Source organism: Sphaeramia orbicularis, chromosome 5 (assembly GCF_902148855.1).
Source record: "Sphaeramia orbicularis chromosome 5, fSphaOr1.1, whole genome shotgun sequence".
NCBI lineage: Eukaryota > Metazoa > Chordata > Actinopteri > Kurtiformes > Apogonidae > Sphaeramia > Sphaeramia orbicularis.
In genome coordinates, this window is record NC_043961.1 from 48,134,443 (window position 1) to 48,160,929 (window position 26,487).

Consider the following 26,487-nt stretch of genomic DNA (forward strand, 5'->3'; position numbering starts at 1 on the left):
TAATTTCATTTATTGCATTTTCCATTTTAATTAGTTTTCCTTCTCTATTGAAACACTTCCAAATGTGTCAGTTTTGTTGTTTTATTTAATGTTGCTCATATATGTTATATATATGATGTTAAACATGCTACTATAAGAATTGGATTGAATGTTGTAGATTTCCAAAGTGCTGCAATGTTTTGTTTTGTTTCAATTTTCAGGTCATTGTTTCACCTTTTCTGAATATAAAACTACAAATAACTGCCTTTTATGTCATTGTCATCTTGGGGTTCAGATTGTGGTTATTTTGTTTTTCTTTTTTTTAAAAATAAATTTAATTCATAAAGCATTACCATTTTGTTGTATCTTTGATGTCATCTTTTACATCATTTGCAGTGTTTGGTCCATTATAAGTAAATTAAAACCATAGCTCAAAGCTGATACTTACCAATATCAACTGATGTTATGCTGTGGTAACATTTTTCACTATATTACCTAACCTTAGTTTAAGTATAATGTACATCTATTGTCATGCTGAAAAGTTTCAGTCTTGTCCCTTTTGTGTCAGAACCCAATATTGATACAGATATAGTAACTTTGACTAAGATGACAAAAAAAATATCACCAGAAAACAAATCAATGACAGATACAGGACACTTGCACGGTAGAAGTAATTTATTGTGAGTTTTGCTTTCAAACTCATCCAATGGAAGTTACAATTTTTCACACATCCTCCTGTCGTCAGCATGTACTCTCACATTTCAGCTGCACAGAAACACTAAAACATGTGTCCAGAATATACACAGGTTTTACGGGCCAAAGTTTAGAGTTAATGGAAGTGTAAAGTTGAAATACACCTGCATGATAAATTTGACTTCTTGTTTTTGATGAAACTTTACTTTTAACATCAATTTGTTTTTTAATCATATTGGTATGTTTAGCAAATCTGATTCACTAAAAGGCACTTATTAACCTACAGGGTCGACAATTGAGAGTGTAATGTCATTTGCAGCACACTCTGAGGCTTTAGATCAAAATAATCACAAACACTGGAATAACTAGTATCTGAAAACATTACTTGTAAATTTTATGTTATAAATCCTGTGAATGTAACAAATGGTGGGAAGACAGATGCCATATTAACCATCAACCAGGACTAAGTTAGGTTAAAATATGAATCAGCAGTACAATAGCTGATACATATTTCAATACTGTACACACACTGCATCACAATTTCAGGTTTTATGACAATTTCTGACCAGGCACATTTATGTTAGCTATTAGTCTTTCTTTTTTTTTACTGAGTGTTACAATACAGTGGTACTCCCAGTCACACTGGGATCTTTAATGGGTGGAAAATTATTAATAAATATAATAATTATTATATATTATTATTATTATTATTGTTATGGCAGCACATGCACAATTCCACTGCATATGCAATAGTTGAGGATATATGGTATTAAGTAAACACCGTTGGTCATCTTAATATGAGGTATCACTCGCTGAAATACTCACAGTAGATAACAGTAGATTTAGATTTACTGTAATGCTATGTTATATAGTTATACTTTAGAAATGTCTCTTTTACCGTCAGGAATAGCTGATTAACAGGATGGGGTAAAATGTTTAGTAGTGCAATCAGAAGACATGAATGATGCCATGAGAGGCCTTACCATGGCCAGTGATGAATCCATTTACATTTTGATGTTCTGGGTGGCTAGGGGTGCTAGCGGTTACCCCGGTGATATAGTACTGAGGTGTCATGCCATGGCAACAACTGCTGAACAGCAGGGGCGTTGTATACACTGTAGACACTCCAAGGGTGTAAATCACAGCTCTGGGTTTAGGAGGTCTTGCGGACTTTTAAATCCTGCCCCGTTACATGTCAGTGGAGCTGATATAGGACACGTACTGTAGGTCCCCGTCCCAAAGAGCCCCTTGAATCTGTCCGATACACATAAATAAGAGTTCTGGCCAAAGGGAGTTTCAGTAAACAGATATTCTCAAAAATGTGAATGGTAATAACAAAGTAATTGCACAAAATAAGTAGCTAAAGGAGCATTAAAAACCAGCAGACTGGTGCCTCTGCCAAATTCCTTATTAGATCTTCCCTGTCTGACATAATAACAAATGAATGAGCCTGTGAAATTGCTGCAAGTGGTACTCACGACATGTATTCTTGGAAATATAACTGGCTGCTGGAACAGTGTGGGAGAGCATCTTGAGAGTGGTATTGCCATGTTGATACAACCTTAGCCAACATAATCAGTAACAACGCAGCAAGTGGACAGTAATGCTGAAGACAGGAGAGCAAACACTTTTTGTCTGAGGGTTTGGAGATGTGTTGGTGTGTGTATATATGTGTGTGTGTGTTTGTGTGTGCGAGATGGGGTCAGATCTGAGTCAGCTGGTGCCAAAAACTGGACGGCATGAAGCTTTCCATCTTGTCTGCGAAGAAACCCAGGGGTGCAAAGAGGGTGCTGAAGAACTGAAAGGGAGAAGAAAAGCAGAAACCCAACACTTTAATGTATAGGAAAGTTCACGGCAGAATATACGTGACAACAGGAGCACTGGGCTGTGATGCGTTTTGATTTGGATTTTGCAGCTGAAGGAACACATCTCCTTTGGTCAGGATGTTCACACCAGAACATATTTATATGGAAAGCTTCTCTGAGTACAGGAAGGAGATGACGTTCTACCACAGACGAGGCAGCATCATCCAAGCCTTATCAGTTTTGAAATTTTGTTTATATAAACTGTGCAGTTCAATGTGCTCATCCGGCATGAGGATAAACTTTACATTATCTGTGATTCACTCATCTACACACTAGTATGACTCAAATAAATCAGTGACTTTCACCATTTCATCTTGTGTTTTTGTGGCAATAATGAAAATAAGTTAAGTACATAATATCTACTAAATGCATTTCAGTCTTAATTGACCGATCTGCAGCACTGGCATTATGTTAAAGTGGCGCTATGCCAGTGCTGTAGACAGGTCTGGCTCTATCCACTACGATTCGGGAAAAAGTGTAAAAATGATCTGGGTTGTTTGGATAGTTCTCGGGCAACACTGAGTACAAGATGCTGCACCAGCACATGTGCAAAATAATGAGCCTGTTTATATGACCATAAAAGTCTGATAATTGGGAGTAATTGGATAATTGTAATAATAAGATCTAACGTATTTACATGCACTTAAGACATGCGATAATCAAAAAACCCTGGTTTAGACGCTCCAGTCCATGATCAGATTTTTTCAGAGTAAATACGTATGTAGTGATGGTAGATTTTAACTTTCTGTTACTGCCTTCTGCTCACGTTTGACTATGTAACTTCCGTTCTCTGCAATTTTACATGTTTACAAATGCACAGACTTAAAAAAATTAAATAAATCGGATTAACCTGTATATGTGCATGAAGACATCGGAATATTGAGGAGAAATCCAGGTATTAATCTGACTTCTCATAATCAGATTAGTGTTGTTATCTGATAAAGTATATCAGATTATCCTGTTTACATGATCACTTGAATAATCTGATAATTCCAGATATCGGATAATGATCGGAGTATTTGTGTCCATGTAAACAGGTTCAGAGTCAGAGGAGAAGTTGTTTTGTTTGAACATGTGCATGTTCCAGTTCTAAAATGACTAAATCCCTAAAAACAGAGTATAAAAATTGTGTGTGACACAACACACTTCAGGGTGTAGCCGGAGCTCAAAGGTTGTTCTTTGTTGTTTTCCTGGTGAGGTGAAGGAGGAAGGAAGGAAGGATAACAACAGCAATAATCACCCTCATACTTCCAGAGAGTGAATTACTGTGACCATATAAATGTAAATGAATGCAATGAAAAGGGTCAGAGTTTACATGTACTTATATTTGGTGACACTGGTCCTCATTCAATGAGAGTGGGTGATCAGTATAGGCCAAAACAATTAAATTAAAGCTGTTAGGCCTACATTTCGAAATGTACATTCTTATATATTCCTTTGTAAACTAGGACTGGATATTTATTGCTGAATATTTTAATTGTCTCAATGATGAGGGTGAAAGTGTGTCAGTTTCATGGTCGTTTAATACATTTAGCCAATATATTAGTAAATTAATGATTTTTTAAAAAATGTTAATTAAATCTCTTTGTAATGAATGTGGTTTTATATGCTCTGCATGTACATGAAAGGTATGTGTTTGCATTTTCTAAGTCAGTTCAGCCTTCGTTATTTGTGCATATGCATGGTCTGAAGAAGTTCTAAATTTGTTTGCAGAGTATGAACAAATTCAGGTAAGAAAATATTGATGAATCCTGGATTTGTGTGTCAAACCCAGAAACAGATTTGTGTGTACACACTGTTTGTGGATGAGGCCCATTGTCCTAATAAAAGTGTTACTTGAAATTGGTCGCTGCTTTCTTACCCTGAGAGTGTGATAAAAGAAATAAAAGCTGAAAATTTACACATTTTTTTGGCCGGTTTGGAAAAGAACCCCGTGACATCTTTCAACTATTATTTTGACATTTCACGTCAAAATAAAGTACTCAGGCAACAGATAGTCCACCAATTTATTCAGATTTATCAGTTTGTTCTGTTTTTCTTTGATTACACTGTTACTAGTTAACGCTGTTTCACACCCAACAGGATTTGTTTGTGTAAAAAAATTCACTTGAAAAAGAAAAACTGTTCTTGTGTGAATGTGTTAAATTTTTCACTGTACAGTTTTTTCTGGAGTGTACCCTGCCTTAGTGAACGTGGCCCTGTGGTCTCTGTTCCTAGGCAGAACTGGCCTGAACCACGACTGCTTCTACTCAACTGAATTTTGTCTTCTCACAGTACTGTTTCTTCGGAAATTGAGATGCAATGTAAAAAAAAAAAAATTAGTTGGAACTAGTGTGCAGATATGTTATTTGGAATTTCAATTTTTTCAAACCACATTTTGCATCACAGCTTTTATTCACTGTCAAAATTTAAGGCATCTGATTGGACAGACATAGTTTACGACATATACAAAATGGAGAGACTCACATACTCACCCCGACTCCATCAAGATGAATTTACCAACTTATGGTCTAGGTGGTTTTATTCATAGGTTCCCAAAGATCAGACTTTATATGAGGTAACTTCTCTAATAATACCATTCCTCCCAGCTCTATGTTGTACAAAATTTGTTCCTGTGCCAAAGGTGTCTGTTTTTATTTTCAAAACTTTGTAAACAAACAGCATATATTTAACTGTAATATATTTAAAATAACAACTCTTTATAAGTGAATTTTGTGCAAAATATCAAAGTGCCCACTTTCGTTGATAAGAAAAATAATTGAATTGGTCCTTAATGAATAAATGAACCTTTTATCAACAAAAAACAATTACTTAAGAACTAAATTAAAGTAATCTTCAATAATATAAAACAGACATGTGCTTAAACTGTTACCAAAGCTTAGGGGGAGCCTCTGAGCTTTTAAAAATATTGAAATGAAATAAGGTCAGGAGTGTCAATTTTATTATATGAATGTATTGACTGTGTTTATTAACACAATCAAAACATTCAATTCATACAATTTATGCTGATATTTCAGCATTAATTCTCATTGTTTATTTTGTATTCAGTACATGATAACTTATTTAACATATTTTCCCAAAAAGAAGATTTTAAATACCCCCTGGGCTTCTTCCGTTTACCCCCATTTGAGAAAGACTGCTCTAATCCCACTGAGGAAACATATTCAAACACTAGATTATACAGTCCTGCATCCATAACTAATAGAAATAAATGCATGCTGCTGTCACCATCATCAATGTTTTGCTTTGCTTCGATTCTTTTTTTCAATCAGTATTTTGCAGAAATCTGTTTTTTCTCCAGAAGACAGTGGAGAACCTCTGTGTTCCTCCCTCAATGGTTTTCGTGTTCTCCATCTCAGCGTTACACAAACCAGGCTGTCCTGTAAAAATCCTATCAACATCTAATCTTTCTCACAACACGAATACAAGCACTAGATGTTCTTTACGGCTTTATTTTTTGCTGCTGAGCATATGAGTCTATGTAAAAACAGACCCTAATAAACAGGGTGACCATAAACAAAACATTAGCCAAGGCTGCAAACAACTGCCAAATTTACCGACAACAGACAACACTTCTGCAACAAATAAACACTAGAAAGAAGTCGTGCAAATATTTGACCCTTTAAGAGTCTCTGTTACCCTGTTGTGTTTGCTGTGATGCTAACCTGCAACCTGGTTATCTGTGGTTACTGCTAACTTTATTTGGACTACAGCTTGTTTTGGAGTGAAACATCAACTTTAAAGGCCTACGAATCCCATGAGCCTCCAGTGTTACTGACAGTGATGGAAGACAGCGATTATTACAACAGAGGTTAACAAGTTTAAACAGCACGCATGCAACAAAACACGAAAAGGAGCCAAGAGAGATGGGCTTTCATTATATGTAGAAGTGATTCTCATGTCTGTAATAAACTACTGTGTACACAAAAAGGGATGTCTAAAAAAATCACAATGGCTACTTCTGAGACGTGTAGTTCTAATACTTACTGCTTTGGCAAAGACACCCATGAGTTCAGGGAACTGATGTGTGAGCATGGCCAGCATGGCAGTGAAGGAGCAAAGGCCTGCTGTGAAGAGGATGAAGAAAGGTAGCTCTTTCTTGGGGTACACAGATACCTCATGAAACGCTGGAGAGGTGAGAAAGAAATGACCAGAGAAGGAGAAAAAAAGAAACACTGAGTAAATGCAGAAGGAAGGACTTTTAATTGTGCTTAAAATAAACATCCAGACACACATGTTGTACATGGAAAAAGCCTTTTGTGCCTCTACTCACAGGGCAGTAGTTCCCTATCTGCTGTTTCTGTGCATCCTGGGTAGGGATAAAACAGGTGACCCTTCTCCAGTGGGTAAGGAATTATCCGAAAGGCTAAGACAGAAAAAAACAGCACATAGTAAAGTAGACAGTGCATTTCAAGCAATTAGTTAAACTGTGTCTGGATGAAGCTGTTTAACAACTATTCCAATTCTGAAAAGTGCCGTTATACAGAATATTCTAATCAAATAAAACAATTATTGTCTTCCTGTGAGGAATGATCTCACTCTGTATAATCAGGAGTAAAATATTTGTGGGTGTGCCGTGCTTACATGACCCATGACACAATGATTTTAAAATGAAGAGCAGTATACAAGATACTGGTCTGTTTTAAACCACAGACTCCAAATGTCATTTTCCTTTGTGGAAACGGTACATACTTCCTTCCCAAGTGCAGTGTAGTAGGTTTAAGGCTCCCTCTGCCCTCTTCCAATGCTGCAGGTGGAAGAAGGCGTATGCCACTGCTTCGCTGTCGCCCCTTTTTAAGATGTGTTCTGGAGGCAGAATCAGGCTCTTCATCTCTAATAAGTACTACACAAAAGAAAACAACACAACACTTGTGATCAGTACATAACCACAGGATCTAGATTCCATTTGGCTCAAGTAGAATCCATGAACCTAATACAGTTTATACCAAGGCTTTTCAAACCTTTACAACTCAATTTTATATCTCCTTCACACCCAAACTAAGAAAAATATGTCAAGAATTACCACAATGTCAACATTTTACTGATTTCCTGAGATCTCAAACTATGTTGAAGTAAATGCATTTTGTTGGAATGTTGGAACCTGACAAGATAACATCAACAGTTGTTAGTCTTGCATTCAACACCTATGTGTCTTGTTTTGTCTTTTATACTGTGGTTATATTTATAATGTATATATATTATATGTATATATATGTTATTTATAATCTGGTTTTCTATCTTTTTACAGAAATTCCAACAGATTAAGTTAAAATAAAGTGAATATGAAATGTCAAATGCACACAAAAACAGCTGAACTATTGTGCAGTTATTGCTTTTTGAATTTCAATTATCTTATATACAGTATATATATATATATATATATATATATATATATATATATATATATATATATACACATACACAGAGTATATACAATATATATATATATATATATATATATATTTTTTTTTTTTTTTTTTTTTTTTTTTTTTTTTTACATTTTTGTCTTGTTACATGTTTTATGTTGCTTCCATTAAGCTGTGTAATTTACCATGTTTTCATCTCATTGTTTTGGTCTTGATATACTGTATCTTTTACATTTCTGTCTTTTTCATACATCATACAGGGTTTGTACACATTTTTCAAGGTCAAATTCAAGCACTTTTCATGCACTTTTAAGGATAATTTTCAAATTTTTCCAGCACAGCACCTTATCACTGGGGTATAATACATACCTACAGGAGTACATATACTCATGATTTTTTTTTTTTTTCACGTTTCATCACAATGATGTACATTGTATTATGCTACAAACATCTAAAATGATGTTTCATAATAGCAAAAAAATTAGAAATTAAAGGAGAACACAAAGTTTTATCCAAAAAAAGGGAAGCCACTTTACGGTCTTCAGGCACACTCGCACTGATCCAAAGATAAATATGCACCTGGAGTTGACCTGAGAGCACCTGCTAATTTTTTTTTTTTTTGACATAAAGGTTTTATTTTTCAAAATGTATCATCTCTCTGTAAGTAGCTTTGGCTTGAATTAACATTAAAAAAAATAAATAAATCACATCACAGAATTATAATTACAAGCGCTTTCAAGCACTTAAACTATAATTCAAGCACTTTTCAGACCCTCAAAACACAACATTTAAATTCAAGCATTTTCAAGGATTTCAAGCACCAGAATGAACCCTGACCATATCACCTATTTGGGTTTCTGCTCTAAGTTTAGGAAAGGTGGCTTTAAATAGCTTTAGATATGGATATGGATTTTTCTCTCCATATTTCCTGCGGAGCGCATATTTACTCAATCCTATCTCATAGTTTTAGGAAAAGTGAAAAAAGATTCCAGCATCCAGCCTTCATCCTGGATCTGCTCCAAAACTGAATGGGTTCCACACTGGTTCATGCCAAGAACATCCTTGGCTGAGGCAAAAATAAATACAAAAATGGATTCACTGGATTGGTGACAGATGGGTTATATCCTTCACCTTTACACATGATGAAAGTCTTTATTATAGTTAAAGAATCGAGACAGTGTGCATGATCTTTCTCTTTCCTCATTTCACATTCAACAGATGGTTGGAATACAAACTCTAATTTTAACCCATAAAGACCCAGTGTTCTTTTTGTGGCACTTCACAAATGATTGTTCCTCTCTATTTAACCTTTCTTTAAGTTATTTATCACCATTTAACATAATATTATACTCTGTATTTTGCTTTTTTTTTTCTCAGTGAAAATCACATATTTTCCCATATTTAATTTACAGACCATGTAGATGTTCACAAAAGTTCTGATTAAAGTTGATTGTTATAATATCAGAAACAGAAATTGAAAGAAAAAGTGACTTTTCATCAAAATATATCATTAACTGAACATAACCCAAGTGTGTCCATCCACTGTCATTGATCCAGCTCCATGGGTTTTACTGGTGAATCAATGTTGTAAAAGATGATGGTGTTTACGGAGCCTCTGAACGTCCAAATGGGTCATATTTGATGACCATGAAAAGAAGACAAACTGCATTTTACACCAATTATTTACATGTATTGATAGGATTAGTGGATCAGAAGTTATTAAACATTTTATATCAGGTGATGCTTTTGGTTGCTGGTGGCTGTTTGTTTCTTTATGGGTTAAGCCATTTATTTGCTCTTGTTGTAAAGTAGGCAACTGTTTTCCAATGCTAATGAGACTTTTATGTTTGAACAAGTCCAACCTCTTGTGTTAATAAATAATTTAATGCAGCTTTAACAGTTTCATTCATATTTTCTCCTTGTCTGTAAGTCATCACTTCATTTACTCCATCTGATTGTGCAAATCCTCTGGCTAACTCCCTGCACACTGAAAACATTTTCCTCGTGAGGTATTTGTTGAGAGCCTTATTTTGCAATTGTTCAAGGTGGGAGGGAAAAGCTTTCCAAAGCTGTGTGTGGGTGTACGTGTTATTGTTACAGTACAGTGCATTTATTTCATGAATGTGTAACATCGCCCACTACCCCCCTCCTCTGTTTCCCTACTGTGTAAGTTTGTCCTAGTGAGTCAGTCGGCTCACTGTGCAGACAAAGGCCAATGTCCCAGACTTACAACCTATAGAACAGGTCTCGTTCCAAAATGGCAACAGAGGAACATCAAAAAATACAAATATAAGCAAATTATATTTTTTCCTTTATGTATTATATAGATTCAAGTAAGGCTGAGCTCGTAAGGATATGTCATTCATGGGGACACGTTGACTCTGATGAACTTCCCACTCTGTGTAATTTATGTCTGTGCTTCCCAGGGTGGCATGAGTCTGTGTTAAACAAAACCCATGTGCTGGGCTGGGGCCCCCTGGGCTGGATTCCCAGGCGGACAGCTTCACAGTGCTCTAGATCTCAGACTGACACTTTGGGAAGGTTACCCCAGAGCTAATCCTGTCTAATCCCTTCCATGGTCACAGGCTCATCCATCCGTCCATCATCCATCCATCCATCCGTCCATCCGTCCATCCATCCCTCATCCATCTGTCCGTCCGTCCATCCATCCATCCATCCATTCATCCATCCCCTTTCACCCATGTCCTCCTACCTTACTCCTCATCCCTGCCAGGCTTACATACTTGGATGTCGTACCCCAGACAGTTTCTCAGACTATTTTTTGGCCTCATCCTTTTTCTAACTGTCCCTCCTCTACTTCCCACCTTTCTGCTCAAAGAAATCCATATAATCAACAATCTTCACTTCCTCAACTTCATCATTTTACAGCATCATAACACCTTGTCCCTTAATTCATATCCTTCCTGAATAATGTTCAATAATATTCCACGCCTTGGTTTTTAGAGCACTGATCAATCACCATTTGACCATTTATCAAGTGTTTCTTCCCTCAGTTCAATCTACAGCAGCATTCCCACCAAAAGTCAGGTGAAATTTTAGTCCTAGAGCTGTTTTCCCTTTTCCATTGATTGCTTACATTTCCACCAAAACCTACCAAGATTTGGCAAATCAATTCACCAGTGTGTGAAAAAGCAATCACACATGCTGAGAGTACTGACCAAAAAGTGCTGACAGCCCCACCTAAATGTTTCAGAGCTATCAAAAAAGTACAAACAAGGACTTTGTTGGAGGTAAAATAAAGTTCTCAGAGCGAAACTTTAATGCCGGTCCCTGTGGTGGAATCACATAGAGTTCCTCCAAAGGTTCCTAAATCCTGGGGAAAGTTCCTGTGGTGGAAATGTGGCTCATCACTGCTTATTTAATGTGCAACGTTCTTCTACAAAACACTGCAAGGTTCTATATAGAGATGGCAGCAACACACTCCTGTTGTCTATACCGCTCTTACCACCTCCTAGACCCCTCAAGGTAATGGCCCAATTATGAAACGATCCAGTCTACAAGTGTGGACACTACTTCATCCATGTCTCGTGGCCAATAGACTACATTGGCTACTAGCCTCTAATGTTTCCATTCGAACATCCTCTAAAGCTGTCATGAGGATAGACAGCCAGAGACAACCAGAAGCTGCTTGTCTGCCCTTCTCATTTATGCCGTCTGCCTTACTCACGTCAGCTCTGCTCGAGCCAAGAGGGTCTTGTCTTCATCCTCCTCAACATTTGGTCTCCTTTCTCCTGACCATGAACCTTTCATCATTTCCTAAGCCTCTGGCAGTGATTGTTAGGCAGCCGAAAGCGGTCTAATCAAGCCATTTTCATACGCAGTAGTGAGAACAGAAATGGAAAATGGCAATAGAGAAAAGGAAGCAGAGTTTTATTTGAGGCTCAATCTCTTTTACATTTTGACAGTTTAAACTCAAGACAATTTGTTCTTTCAGCTACAATGGGGTATTTGAGGATAACTATGCATGATTTGACAGTTTTATAGATTTTGTGACCTCTATAGTTGTGTGTAGTTGAAAACATACAGTATATGGCACCCATGTAGATCTGTGTTTTAAGATTAACCATTTAGAACGGCTGGCTGCTCAGCTGTCCTTCCTTGCATGCCAAAGCATTAGACCTGGTGACACCTCAGTCCTCCATACTCTGCCCCCCCTCCTCTTATTCTTGGGTCTGCTTCTCCATTCCCTGTCGCCTCTTTGATGAAGGGATTGGATTTCATGTGTTCTCCTTTTATCCCTGGGCAGTCATAAGCCCAGAGCATAACTCATAAGCTGCCTTCTGATTCTAATCTGCAGCACTTTGCCTCTCGCAATGGCGCACACACACACAGACACACACACACACACACACACACACAATGACATCGGCCTTGTGGTTTCTCTATATGGATCGGACACATGCCTATAGCGAAAGAGCAAACAGGTGTTGGATTGGGAAGCACAAACAAAGATTAACAATTTTTTAGCCATTAAATGCAGCTACTACTACGAACAACACCTTCAAACTCAAGTACAAGAGTGAATATTAGAAATCCCACAAAAAAATTACACCGAGATGTTCTAAACTAAGTTGTTTTTCCGTAATTGCCCCTTTTCCCTTGTTTGAATCAACCCTCATCTATCTCAATGCAGAGCAAACACAGTCCTGCTACTCTGTCTCAATTTACAAACCAAAATGGCAATCTCAGAGGTAAACTAAGCAAAGGTCTGCATTTCTGGGCCTTGACAGGCTATCTACATGTGAGAATGTCAACCAGAATGGGGTGAGATGAGAAACTGCCCTATAAAGTGGAGTAAACTAGTGAGGTAGATGAGATCTGGTCGCCCTGACTGCTTTAAAATGACTGTGTATGAAGCAAAGTGGTAGTAAATGTAAATGTAAAGCAGATTCAGGTAGCCGGAGCAGTTGATGAGCTACACAGGCATCTAGGAAACTGGCAGCTTCTTAACCACCGACTGCCTGGTGAAGTTGATTGGAATGGAAAGAAAGAGATGAAGAAAAGGGCGAAGGAGGGGGAGGAAGAAGTGGAGAAGGACAGGGTAAATAAATGGGTAAAAAAAGATAAGGAGGAGAGGAAAATGGAAGAGAACGGAAATAGATGCAAGATGGAGAGTTGGTGAGGAAGGAGGACGGTGTGCACTGAAACAGCTGTGGAAATGTAGTTCTTGCACAGCCGTGTGAATAAAGTCATGTGACAAAGCCTAGAATGATACTCACTTATAATCTGCTTGGCATGATTGGTCAGTACACACACTTGATGCTTGCTGTAATACAGCGGAGTCTGTTCAGTTCTGTTCTATTCACGACACACAATAACACCTGGAAGTGGCCTATTAAAATCCACCAACCTGAGTTTCATGCTGCCTTCACATGCTGTCTGGAAGATGATGCTTTCCACTTGTGGATTTGAAATTACTAGTGGGCTGTGTTCAAGTGCTTTTGTTGTCATACCGAAATGAAAAATGGCTGACACAATTTATCATGACCTGCTACTTGGGTAAAACAGTTTTGGACGTGTTAATTCATCTACTATAGTATTTTTTTTTTTCTTTCATTCATTCATTCATCTTCTGATCTTCATCCTTGAGAGGGTCGCAGGGACATATATACACTGACATATATAGAGACGAACAACCAACCACTCTCAAATTCACACCTATGGACAATTTAGCTTAACTAATTACCCTGTTAATGCATGTCTATACCTGGAGAACCCCACCACCACCACCACCACCGACACACACACCCACCCACAGGGAGAACATGAAAACTCCACTTTTTTTTTTTTTTTTTTGTAAAATAGTTTTTTTTTGCAAATTGTGTATTCTATAAATGTGCAAAAAAATCCCCTAACAGCAGTGGGACATTAATAATAACAATGTTTATCATTTACAATTAATCCCTCGTTGCTCTCCGCCATGTTGACAAGGTCAAAGGTTATTTTCACCTCAGCAACTCGTGTATCAAATTTTTTTCCCCCAATTACCCAGTGGAAAATACAACATGAGGGGACATTCATGAGTAATTTTCGAGTTTGTAAGTAGTATTTACCATAATTCCCATAGCACATGAAGGCAGCAAAAGACCTTGATAAATGGCACAAATTCCCTTTACTGGAGCTGGATTTATCTGCCAGTATTAAGCTCAAACTGAACTTTGTGCTCATAATGTTGTATCTGTAAACTCTGAGGGTATTATTCACATTAATTACGCCTGCAAAAGTTGTAGAAATCCACACACTACTAATCGCTGAAGCCTGTCTACTCTGTATCAGTGCAACACCAGAGCATACAACAGTGTCTCTATAGCAGCGAAAACATACACACTGTTATTAAGATTTTTTTGATGCATCTCCTGCTGCCAAGCACAGCAACAGCATTTAATAATTACTGTAATCCTTCGCTTAGTAATTAGTGTTTCTCATTTATAAGAAATAATACATTTTTAAATAAGCTCCTTTAAAAATTACTGTGAAAATAAATATTATGGGGGTTAATGGGATTTACAGAAATTGCATTAGTTAAATGAAATATCCATAATTACGCTTTCATTAGTGCACAATCACATAAAAATAAGGATTATTTTTTGTTCATTTAGAATGCGATGTTTATATCTACAGAGAGAGCAGGTCACTGTGTGAGTCCACTATGTTTCTACAGTATTATACTGTACTTCCCTTCCTTTTTTTCCCACTTTAGAATGGGAAATCTGAAGGACTGAGGGGTATTACAGTCACATACAATGATTGATTGAGGATCACAGTTAATATCCCTTTAACAAAAAAGTCCAGGATGGCCAAAAAAAAAAAAAAACAGGAGATGAAGATGAAATGAAGCTTCATGACGATTATTATATGAACATAAAACACACCTGAATCTGTCTTACCATCTTGATTGTGTAAGTTTTGTCTGTTAACAATTTGGCTGCAGATAATTATTAAGAGTAGATATGGTTTTTGTGAATGAAATAGAAATGTTTAACGATTTTATCATCTCATACATTGCAGAAATATAACATTAATTACTATGATTTATTGCTATGGGATTTCTGGAAATTAGAAAGGGAAAACCATCATGTGGTAAGATCTAGTGGATTCTTCAAAGGCCACAAGCACAGGCGTGTTTGTCATTCAGTCAAACAACACATGACAACTCCCACCCGCGTTTATCAAATACACTAACTCACTGTACACAACATTGTTATAAAACCACATCCTGAAGGTCAAATCCTGAAAGTTCATCCCACCAATGATCTTTGGTAACAGATCTGGTATAAATTTCCGATCTCATTCACAACATTCAGAAAGGTTAAGTTTGATAAAGTTGGCAGTGGCGGTCGGATCCAGGCTGTGTTTGGCCCAAACAGGGGATGACAGAACATGAGAGGATAAGAAACAGGATGAGGGTAGGTGATGAGAAGGGAGGAGAGCAGCCTCTGGGCACAATGGGGAGGGAGCAGTTGGAGAGACAGCGAGGATGAGGGCCCGCGCTTAAGAATCAAAGGCCGGATCAAAGCGCTGGCTGACGTTTATCCCACCTCCTCGTACACACAAACACACTGATTCTCTCTCTCTCTCTAAGTAAAGGGTTGGATGAGATGAAACACCACCACACTACAAAGACTAAACTGAGACAAAACTCTGGTGCAGATAGTTGTGTATGAGTCTGTGTGCGTGTGCATGTGTGACATCTAATCCTGTGGGAACTGGAAGGCCAGGGAAATATTCAGCTGTACTCTCATGAGCTCCCTGTGACAACTGCACTAAACTGTGAACAATCTGGGCAGTTATTACAGCTGATTTTATAAAGACCTAGTTATGATCAAATGCAGGAACATGTTTCTGCACTTGTCATGTTGCGAAAAAGAAAGCATTTTCTTCTATGAATGTGATAAAGATATACAATAAAGTTGGGTTAAAATAACTATAATAAAAACACTCAAACTGGATAAACATATAAATCGGCATGTTGGGTCTTAACCTGGCAGCCAAAGCAGGTGTAACAAAATTCAGATTTGAAAGCTACTTAGGGAAGACTTAGTCTGACACCTACTGGTGAGACGGGAACATTATGTGGAATCAAGAAGCTGGGTTTACATGCAGTTCAAACCATAAACATAGAAGACACACAGGACATCTCCGTTACACAGCACAGCAAGTTACCAAAAGTCATCATTATCTTAGTCGGGGACAGCTACACACTGAGAAACACTGCTGTCAGACTCTTGATATATAGAAACATTAAGAGACCATCAATGGTTTTGACAGAACTTGACAAACATCTCAGCCAACATAACTCATAAAATGTAAAATGAACCATCACATATTTATATTTGATGATTGATTTGATTTCAAAACCAAAACTGGCTACTCCCCCCTGGGTTTTGTTTTATGGCAGCTGCAGATTAAGAGACCTCTGACTACTGATATGATGGCAGGTCTCTGGTAACATCTTTTGAGAGCATTTTTACTCTCTCTCTTTTAAAATCTATGGTTCAATGCTATTATTGTCAGTATAATTCATCTTTGTTTGTCTGGTTTTTTATTCATCTGCCTGCTTCGTCATCTGATTTTTATACCTTTTAACATGGAATTTCCTTTGCAAATTGTGTGATCAGACTTAAATTTCAACAATCTGAAATTACAATTTCTCTGGGATTAATGAGGTACTCCGATTCTGAACATCAGACAAGTGGTGAACATGGCAAGACTGACCTTTGGCACATGTGGATTGAACTCAACAGCTCTGTGAATGGCCTCCACAGCATTCATCTCTGCTGTACTGAGCCCTCGCCTCGATGCTGCCTCCGGAGAAAACCTGAAAAAACATAAATAAATAAATAAACAAGTGGTACCAGCTACAACAAACCCCGTCCCTTGCACATATTGTATCTTATTTTGGCATCGATCCAGCTGACATCATCATGTCTATGCATGTGCTGATGTCAGCATATCAATTGCCTCTACATATGTGCCAAGTCTGAAGTAAATTGAAACAAAATTGAGGTTTTTATAGACATTTGAAATTTCACCCATTACAAGTAAATGGGAGGAAAAAAAAGATTTCAAAAATTGCTGAAAAAATTTTAATTTTGACCTACTTTTCCCAAAATGTAATCAGATCTATTCTGGGTCACTGGCAATCTATAAACCTAATTTGGTATGAATTCAACCAACAGTTTTGCTGCTAGAGTGTTAAGAAACAAACAAACCGAACCAAAAACAATACCCCTTGCCTCCCCTACGGGGGGTTTCTAAATAAATAAATAATAGGACATTAAAAAAAACACACATAATACAACGCTGCTGCTCACTGAACTGAACTCAAACACAGCCCCACAGATCTAAGACATACAGGAGTGCAGTGTTCAACAAGCAAAACATACTTATCTGAAACAGCCCGTGCTTTCAACAGTGCAGATGTGTAGCATATCGTAGCTGATTTTGGCAAGCTGATATCTATAACAGCAGCATAAAATCAGTGTCATGTGATTCACGGTAAACATCGTACAGCAGTTTCATCAGCAATTTACTGTGATGTTTGTTGAGCTGAGACTCACCATCATATTTGGCTAGAACTGCTTGGACATCAGCGTATGCCTGAAGCTCTAGAAGCGCCTCCAAGAGGTTTTCATGTATGTTTAACATTCCCAACAATGGGAACTCCTTCATTAACTGTGAAGAAAGGACACAACCTTCTCAATATGCGGCACTCAGCAACAGTTTTTGGCCAAAATAGGTGTGTTTTACACCAGGTTTCATTCAACACAGGTCCAATGCTTCTTTCTGTTTTGGACAGAGATCACACCTAATACTGACAATTTACTGTAAAAGCCATGTGGTTTATATTTTTTGTGAGTTTTTAATATGGTGTAGAATATTTCCCTCTATTTTTTGCAGTATTTTTATACAGAGACTGAGAAATAGATAAGCTCATTACAACCACATATAAATATATAAATTATTTTTTTTTAAAAATGTAAATTGACATAGCTAATGGTGGCCGAAGACTTCTGCACTGTTCTGTATTTATGAAAAGTATGTTACTCAGAAAGCACTGGACAAAAACTTACATCTCTCATCATCTTCACCGCTTCTTTAATCCGGCCAAGCTTTCGTGCACACATTGCCAGTCTGCGTTTAATGTACACTAGTAAGTTGATGTCTTTTCCAGCTGGGAACAGGTAGAAAATGAGACATAAAAATACAAATCAGTTGAGAGAAATACAAAACACAAACATTGTTGCCATTGTTACTGCCTTTAAATGAGACCCCCTATAGAACACACTCAAATGATTATATAATTTTGCAGGTGCTGTGCTTGTTTTTCATTGCTCTCAGAAAATGCAGTTCTAGTCATTGTGCACCTGCAAACAGAAATGGCACCCAGGGAAAAAAAAAAAGTCAGCTATTTCATCTTTATCCCCAGGGCAATTTAAATTTTTAATTTCATCACTTCTTACATCAAGCTGTTCAGACCTTAACTGCTTCATTTGCCTCGAATTTTAATTGCTTCAGTTAGTTTAATGGTTTCATTGTTTAACTGAATGGCCTTTTTATTATTTTTACCACCTTTGTTTACCCAAATTTCTTGTTGTGATTCCTTCAATTATTTTTAAAGTGTTATTGTTCAATCAATTGCCTTTGTATTATCTTTATCACCACTACAAGTAATGCTTGGCTGTATCGTAAATGAGACCTCGACCTCAACATATTGAGTTAAAATGAAGGGTGAATAAATGAAAAAAATCTGGCTTTAAGGAAAAGTATTAATGCACGGATGTTTAAGTCATGTGTCATAATGTTGCACAACATCACAGCTCAATACACATACATTAAGACATGTTTTTTTTAAGTTTTTTACCATGAATTCTTAAACTCTGTCCCACAGGTTTTATCACACATAATTAGTCTTACCAATGCTCAGTGCTTTTTTAAAGAGACGTTCAGCCTCTGTGATAGTTGTGGCTTCCTCCTCTGCTAGAAGTACATAAGCTGCAGCACATCTGCACATAAATACACACAAAAGTATAAGATACAAGGAGTGGATTATCAGCAGACTACATATACTTCCTTTGTTATACACAAGACAATTTAATTTTAATTTAGCTTGCACATTCAAAAGTGAGTTGTAATATAATCAAGGCAGTCATTACTTTTACAGCAGTGGGCAAAAAGCCCATAACACAATTATATGAACATATTTATGCTCTTAATTGAAGAAAGCACATGCACTAGTAACAACACAGAGACCAGGATGTTCCATTACAAGTATTTCTTCAATTATACAATTTATGTGAGATCATTGAAAGGAACTGAATATACTCACTTGCTTAAATACTGTACTGAGGTCTAAATTGCACACAGTCATTCAGCTCATATCTTAATTAGTAAAAGGTCAGAGTTTGATCTCTTTCAAAAAGAACACAAGACCACTTTCTCTCTGCTATCATTAAATAGGATAAATTGACATTAAACAATTTATTTGCCTTCATCAGCAGTTGATAATATGCAATAAGGTTAAAGAAATAAACTCACTCGTGGTTCATCTCTATGGCCTGGTAAGCTGCTCTGATCCTGGCTTGAGGATTTCTCTCCCTCCAGGCCTTCTGCATCACTATAATGGGATGATGAACTCAGACTAATTACACATGTAACTTTAGCACAGACCTTAGTGATAGAAACATTTGTTTGTTTGTTTGAGTCATTTGTTCGCACATGGTAACAACAGATAAATATTACAATGTATATTTTATTACTGAGCTTGCAGGGTAGGACAAAATATATATTATAAAGACTCACCGGCATCTTCTGGTCTTAACTGCTGTGTGTCCCCTGTGAAGAAGGTCTGGTGGTCTTGAGCAGACAGGTTCATGTCATAGTATGTTAATGGTTCCTTTCCAGTCACCCAGGTATACCTATAGTACACAGAATAATAATAATAATGGATTAGATTTCTACAGTGCTTTTCAAGGCACCCAAAGCCTTTTACATTATAGATCCATTATTCATTCACCCTCACATTCTCACTCTGGTGGTGGTAAACTATATTTGTAGCCACAGCTACCCTGGGGCAGACTGACGGAAGCGTGGCTGTCAATTCATGCTGCCACCAAACATTCACACGCATTCATACACCAGTGTGGTGAAGTTTCTTGCCCAAGGACACAATGGCACAAGACTAAGACAGAGCAGGATTCGAACCGTCAACTCTTCGGTTATTGACTCTACCTTCTAAACCATGGCCACCACAGAACAACAGCTCTATCAGTTCTATGAATGTCAATCAAGAAAAGTTAAAAAGTGCAGAGTCTAAAAAGATTTATCTTTATAAACATCACATTACAGAGACAGCCACACATCCAGTACCTGTTGTATTCAGCTCCTCTGAAGAGATTCAAAGGATTCCTCCAGACCTTACACTCTATCAGAGGGAATATAGTATTATTATGAGTCACTTTGAAGCAAGTATCATTGTTAAACTGTGTAGCATGTAAATAATCACCTGAAACACTGGGTCTAGGCTCCGCGTCTCCATTGACTGATGAGAAGAGACCAGTCGTGGAGCTGTTTTCCACTCCTCCCAATAGAGGACGTAGGTGGCTCACTGACACTTGTTCAATGAACGAGGTCCCGTACTTACGGAAATACCACCATTCAAATATCTGTAGCAAGAAAGATTTTAAAAATACTGGTTGGCAAAAATCACCTCATCTAGATGTTGCCATTGCAATACAGTATTGATATTAACCAGTGGTTCACTTTTTATGGTATGACACCTATACCCACAGAACAAACACATACTTTATAACTATTAACAACTGAGAAAATCTTCAACATTACAAATAATTCCTTTAAAAACTTTTACTAGCCTTAATGCATATGGTCTTGTAAGCACTTAGGTAAAATACTTAAAACGTGATTAGAGGTTGAAGGTTCAGCACACAATACATCAGGGGGCTTAACTGCATAAATGGAATGCAATACATGTAATGTTTTCATTGTGATGTCATCTCCTAAAAAAATGAGTTTTCCACCTTTTGAAGCCACACACATTAAATTCAGAAATCTTAACAAAGTTATTACAATCAATGTTTTCCCTAGCTCATAATGATGCCAAACCATCACAATCACACTTATAAACAGATGATCAATGTAAAACCATAGGATAACTGGTTTTACTGTTCATTTTTTTGCCAAAATATGGAAATATACATTAAAGTTGCAGTGATTATCTTCACAGTTACATCAGGCAGCAACACGAGTAAACAAGATTGTTGTGTAAACCTGATGGCGCCATATGAGAAAGTTTAAAGCCAGTTTTCCACACCAGTAAAGTAATGCTTCAAAACAGAAGAAAGTGCTACTACATGAGCACAATGCTACAATGATGGTGCCAAATGACAGAAATCGACTTGGTGCAGTGATCATTAAGTAACAGTGTTTTTCATTTTTCTCGGTGTTTAGGCAAGAGACTGAGTTGGCATAACATTGGACAGAGGTGCCACATTATGTTTGTGCATAGGAAACCTTGGTGCTATGTGTTGTCTCATAAGTGGCTTAAAGCAAAGAGAACATGCAAAATGTGGCTACATAGTTTTATCTATTAAGTGTGACATTTGTAAAGCTTACAAGGATGAGTCCAGAGATGAGGGAGGAGGTTCCTGTGAGGGCCACGTAGAATTTTGGGGTCAGTGTGTTCAGAAACACTGAGGCTGAAAGACAAATACAGAGAAACACATAGTATTTGAGAAGAGTTAAACTCCATTTACACTTATCAATCGTCAACATTACATTGGTACGTTCTTTATACGGTTATCATGTAGTAAAATCCTGTTTGACATCAGCTGTCATGTCTAACTGGTTTCTGCAGCAGGTGAGGAGGAACCGGATCTCGGTCATTTCAAGACAAGTACAAAACTTGTTAAGGGGATTTTGACAACATACTGTGTGAGTTTCTGCAAGAAGTCATGAAATTAAGACCTAATAAAATAAACTTTAACACACGACTTAACTGTAACCGCGAAAGTGTTTTTATTTGAAAGTGACTCAGTGTTACAGCGAACTGTCAAACCAAAAGCTCCCGCTTGCTGCCAGCTAAAGCCACATATCCGAATGCTAACAATAGCTAGCTAGCTGTCGCATTAATTCACCTGAGGTAAGAGTTTCCTGCAGTTTCAGCGGGCTCCACAGGACGTATATCATGATCAGCACCATGCCGAACCAAATGAAGCACACGTAAGTCCATGACCAAGACAGCCAAGACTTTAATTTGTCTGTAAATCCAAGAGATTGAGGATTACTGCCAGTGGAGTCCTCCATGTTTCTCCGGATGTCTGTAAACAGAGGAGTCACGTGACCACCAAGTAAGAAGCCCATTATTTTGAAAACCTCAGTAATTAATCCACTTCCGGAGGCCGCGGAAAATGCATGTTTTGACAAGTGTGGATGTGGATACTTCTGTTCATTCCTTTTCTCAACCAGACCTGAAGACACATTGTTAGATGGTATGAAATTAATGGATCAAAATAAAGATAGTGCGTAGTTTTGGTAGAGGCCAGTTCCAGTAGCTTCTATTATTGTATAGACTATGGATGTACACATTCCCACATATTTAGATTTTAAAGTGATAACCTGTTGTGCATTTTGTTTCATATTACAGCTCTTGTTACCCGTGGCTTTGAGTTTTTCTAATTCAAAAACAATATATCCCTAAGATCACCTTATCAGATATGCATTGAAAAGCTTTTGTTTAATCAGTAAAACATTTATTGTATAATATGAAGATAACAACAGTAAATTACAATTTTAAATAGAATATGACTATTACTACTCTCAAGCGTCTGTTAGTCACCAAACCTTGACCTAATAATCCTGTAAATACCTGACAGGCTATATATAAAATATGTATTTTTTTTTTTTACTGTATATAAATATCATATAAATGCCCTCTTTAGATACATATAACAACACATACAAAATAGAAATGGCTGATTTCTGATCGATGCTATTTAGACAATAGATATTAAAGGCTCTAAAATTATAGAATGCACTCCCTCAGCTTCACTTAAAACTATATTTACCTTATCAAGGAGGTGAGGTTGATAAATACAGGACATAGCTCTGTGAATATTTAATGGTATTCATCACTGAAGCCATAAATGTACAATTACAATTTATATCTGCTCGTTTTTCCGCTGGTTTTAGTTTGTAATACTATATATAGCCACTAAGCGGTGCTATTACATCATGAATCTGTTTCCTTTCATCGTCAGCCACTAACTGGAGGCTGAGATAATGTTCAGTTTTGCTTCCTTCTATTTTCTGATTTTGTTACATTATATTAGAATTGTATCATTTCCTGCAGCGAAGTGTACAAGGCCGTATTTTCTGCAAATAAATAGGCAACCCAATTTTTCCATTTTATTCAACAGTTGCAAACAGCAAATGAAATGAATTTGTCCTCAAGACAACTGTGTAGATGTGTGGTTTATATATACAGAGATATATATAAAAAGTGCCAAAAAAAAATAAGTGATGTTAGAAAATGTAGAAGTACATTTTTGGATACATGCGACCCACGGTACTTTTCACCTTGTGTGACTGCCTCACTTCTCCTAACAGAGCAGAAATAAATGTGATTTGTTGGAGTGCATTCTACTTGGAGGTTAGAGCCACTGAATGACAGAGAGCCAGATTTGGTCCTGCTCTCACATGCCCTTGGGTGTTTTCTGCCTGATGCTGATGGACAAGCACACGCAGGGTTAAAGGCCTGTCATATAAATCAGGTACAATCACTTTAGAAGGTGAAAACATGCATGATGCCACTGACAGAGAGGAAGAGTGAGAAAGAGAAAAGAGGAATCGGAGTCGACGAAGAGAACAAGACAGGTCTGCTGAAGTTATCAGGAGTAGATAGCATGACCTGAATGTCTGAATGTATTTCCAGCTGAAATGATATTTCCAAATGACCTCTGCTCAGTGACTCATTCTTTGATAAAACATACATGTAGCCTCCAAGAATACACTGTGTAAACAGCGTTATCGTTCCTTGTGCTTACACTGTGCCACTTAAACTAGTTAAATATAAACAGAAAGCAAATGAAATATGAATTTCAGTGAATTAAAGGACACTTGCAGAAAGTGTATATGTTATCACATTATATAAGAATGCTTAATTGAAAAGGAATCCTCATCAGCGGAGTCAGTAGGTGACTCATATGCAGTTAAATACAGCTATAAAGCAAAAAACTGAGATTAAGCAGGGAACAATGGACAAAGCTTTGGCACAAAGTGTGACATGACCTGTGCACAGTCAGCCAGTGTTGAACCATGCAGAAATAATACCTCTCATCATTCTGCAGTCACCTGTACACTTAAGGTTCATTTACAATTTCACGTCTGGGATCTATCCAACCATTCTAGACTTCATGTTCTGTTTATGTAGTTTCCCCCTTTTTCTCTCCCCAAAGCTTTTAAGAGTCCTCTAATCATACATAATTAATCAGGATTTTCACTTAAATGCACTGCATTTCTCACTCTCATTACTACTTAAGAGGCTGCTCTTTAAGGCTCGAAAAAACCCGGTGTTCTGTTGATCATATTGTTCACCAAGGCAACTGTGTAAATGAATTAGGACTCAGGAGACTGAACACCGAATTAATATTTTTGCATTTGTCAAGCTTATGACATAATTTGATGGCATGGAATCTTCATTTTGGTCATGTTTTTTATTCAAAGCAGTACAACATTTTATTGTGAGTTGGGTGTAATTTTGGACGTAATAATATTTTCCTAAGTAATAGTTTGCTGTGAGAACTGTGTGGTATATGCGCATACTATCTGACTGGTCGTTTGTCATCTGTGCATTTGGTGGTCTCTGCTGATGGAAAACTTCAAACTTTATAAAACTGGCTCTCGTCTCCCACACTGCTTTCTCTCGGTGAGTTTATATTACTTGTCTCCGTAAAGGTACTCTCCCTCTACAACTCATTTCTCTCAAAACACTTCATTTTCAGAAAATGCCTGTTCTCTCTCTTTTTTTTTTTTTTTATCAAGAGACCGTGCAGTTTGACCACATCTGAAAGCAATGGTTCCACAGAAAAAATGACTTCCTCTATGACATATTCAGAGACCACGGGCCAACATTTAAACCGTTTTCATTTGCAAATCAGCAAATACAAGTGACTCTGTTTAGTTGCTATTTCATAACTATAAAAATTCATTTACAATGCATTATTGTCAAGCAAAGAGGACATCGACCACACAGCAGCAACTGACATGATGACAACCTTTATACTTTCCATCACATGTAACCAGGATGTTGTCTTTATGTTCAATAATGTACTAATGAAATGTTTTTTGTATGTTAAGCAAAACCTGTAAAACATAAAATTTATTTATCATCAGAGCTATTAACATGGGGATAAAGATTCAAAACACACAATACCAAAAATAGTTCAGCAACCAGCCTCTTGCCCGGTTTCTACACCGGCTTTTTCACATTTCGCTGTACATACTGTACAACTCTAGCCAACTGTAAGTATAAACGAAAGAGGCAGAGATGAATAATACATTTGAATTACCTTCATGCAGTCAGAGTCTTTTTTTCTACTTCCCTCTGCTCCAAGAACATCATTTTTTAGCAACAATAAGATAAAACCCAAATGCACAAATAAAAACCACAAATGTTGTCAGTGAACAACAGTATGTCGATATTTGCAGGAGCTTGAAGGGTGTTACCAGTACTTTCAGAAAGGTGCTAAATGATTTGTGACTTTAAATAACAAGTACAATGAAAATCTTGGTGCAGGTAAAATGTAAACCTCCACAGACAGAGTGAACCATGTCTTTTTAATGTAGTGTTTTTCCTGTTTTTGCTGTATGACTTAATTACAAAGTAAGATGTTGTGTCCATACTGATTAATCATGTGTTTGTTGAAATTATTATGCTGTTTTGCCTGTCAGTGTTAAGCAAACAGAACATAGACATACTGAAAGATCTAATACAATATCTGATCCAGTAAAATCAAACAAATGTAAGACATGATGGCGAGAGATATTTTCTACCTAAAAGCAGCTCATGATTCACCATGACACTAACCCTATAATTATAGTGAAACACATGCAGATGCACAAATGATAAATTCCTCTACCAAGAAATACTGAACAGATGGTTACCGAAGTTACACAATCCCTGGCTCCACCTTCAGATTGCAAATATCACCAAAAAATAATAATAATGATGGAAAATACCAGACTCTGGGTTTTATGAGTCATTCGAACTCACTTATTAAATTCGACAAATATCATCATCAATCAAATAGGAACAGGTCTCCAGTCTAATTACCTCTGCCACGGAGGTTATATGATCACTTCCATTTGTCTGTCCGTCCATCTATCTGTCAGCAGGAAACCAAAAAAAGAGGATTTTCTTTAAACTTGGTGGAAGGGTAGGACATGGGCTGAGGATGAACACACTGAAGTATGGAGCAGATTCACTTTATTTTTCAATATTACAAGATCCTACAGTTTAAAAAACTTTAAGTTTAAGCTTAAATTAT

General features: G+C 37.1%; 1 protein-coding gene across 1 annotated transcript; it reads right to left on the reverse strand.

Moving 5' to 3' along the window:
* Positions 1–636: 636 nt before the first annotated feature.
* On the reverse strand, positions 637–22,251 carry st7l (suppression of tumorigenicity 7 like). The gene is made up of 15 exons (XM_030133943.1): positions 22,078–22,251; positions 21,557–21,639; positions 20,430–20,589; positions 20,294–20,348; positions 19,727–19,842; positions 19,463–19,541; positions 18,842–18,930; positions 17,998–18,098; positions 17,485–17,599; positions 17,311–17,383; positions 16,640–16,742; positions 7,230–7,380; positions 6,811–6,903; positions 6,525–6,664; positions 637–2,470 (listed from the first exon to the last, which is right to left on the reverse strand). The coding sequence occupies exons 1-15, from the start codon at positions 22,244–22,246 to the stop codon at positions 2,375–2,377; spliced, it is 1,623 nt and encodes a 540-aa protein (XP_029989803.1). The 5' UTR covers positions 22,247–22,251; the 3' UTR covers positions 637–2,374.
* Between the last annotated feature and the right edge of the window lie 4,236 nt (positions 22,252–26,487).

Excerpts from the sequence above, each read along its gene's own strand:
- st7l (XM_030133943.1), bottom strand. The coding sequence starts at position 22,246 with ATGGAGGACTCCACTGGCAGTAATCCTCAATCTCTTGGATTTACAGAC. Across the intron at positions 17,384-17,484 it reads AGTTCTAGCCAAATATGATG|ATATCAGCTTGCCAAAATCA; the intron begins GTGAGTCTCAGC and ends CTGCTGTTATAG. Across the intron at positions 16,743-17,310 it reads GCACGGGCTGTTTCAGATAA|GTTTTCTCCGGAGGCAGCAT; the intron begins GTATGTTTTGCT and ends ATGTTTTTTCAG.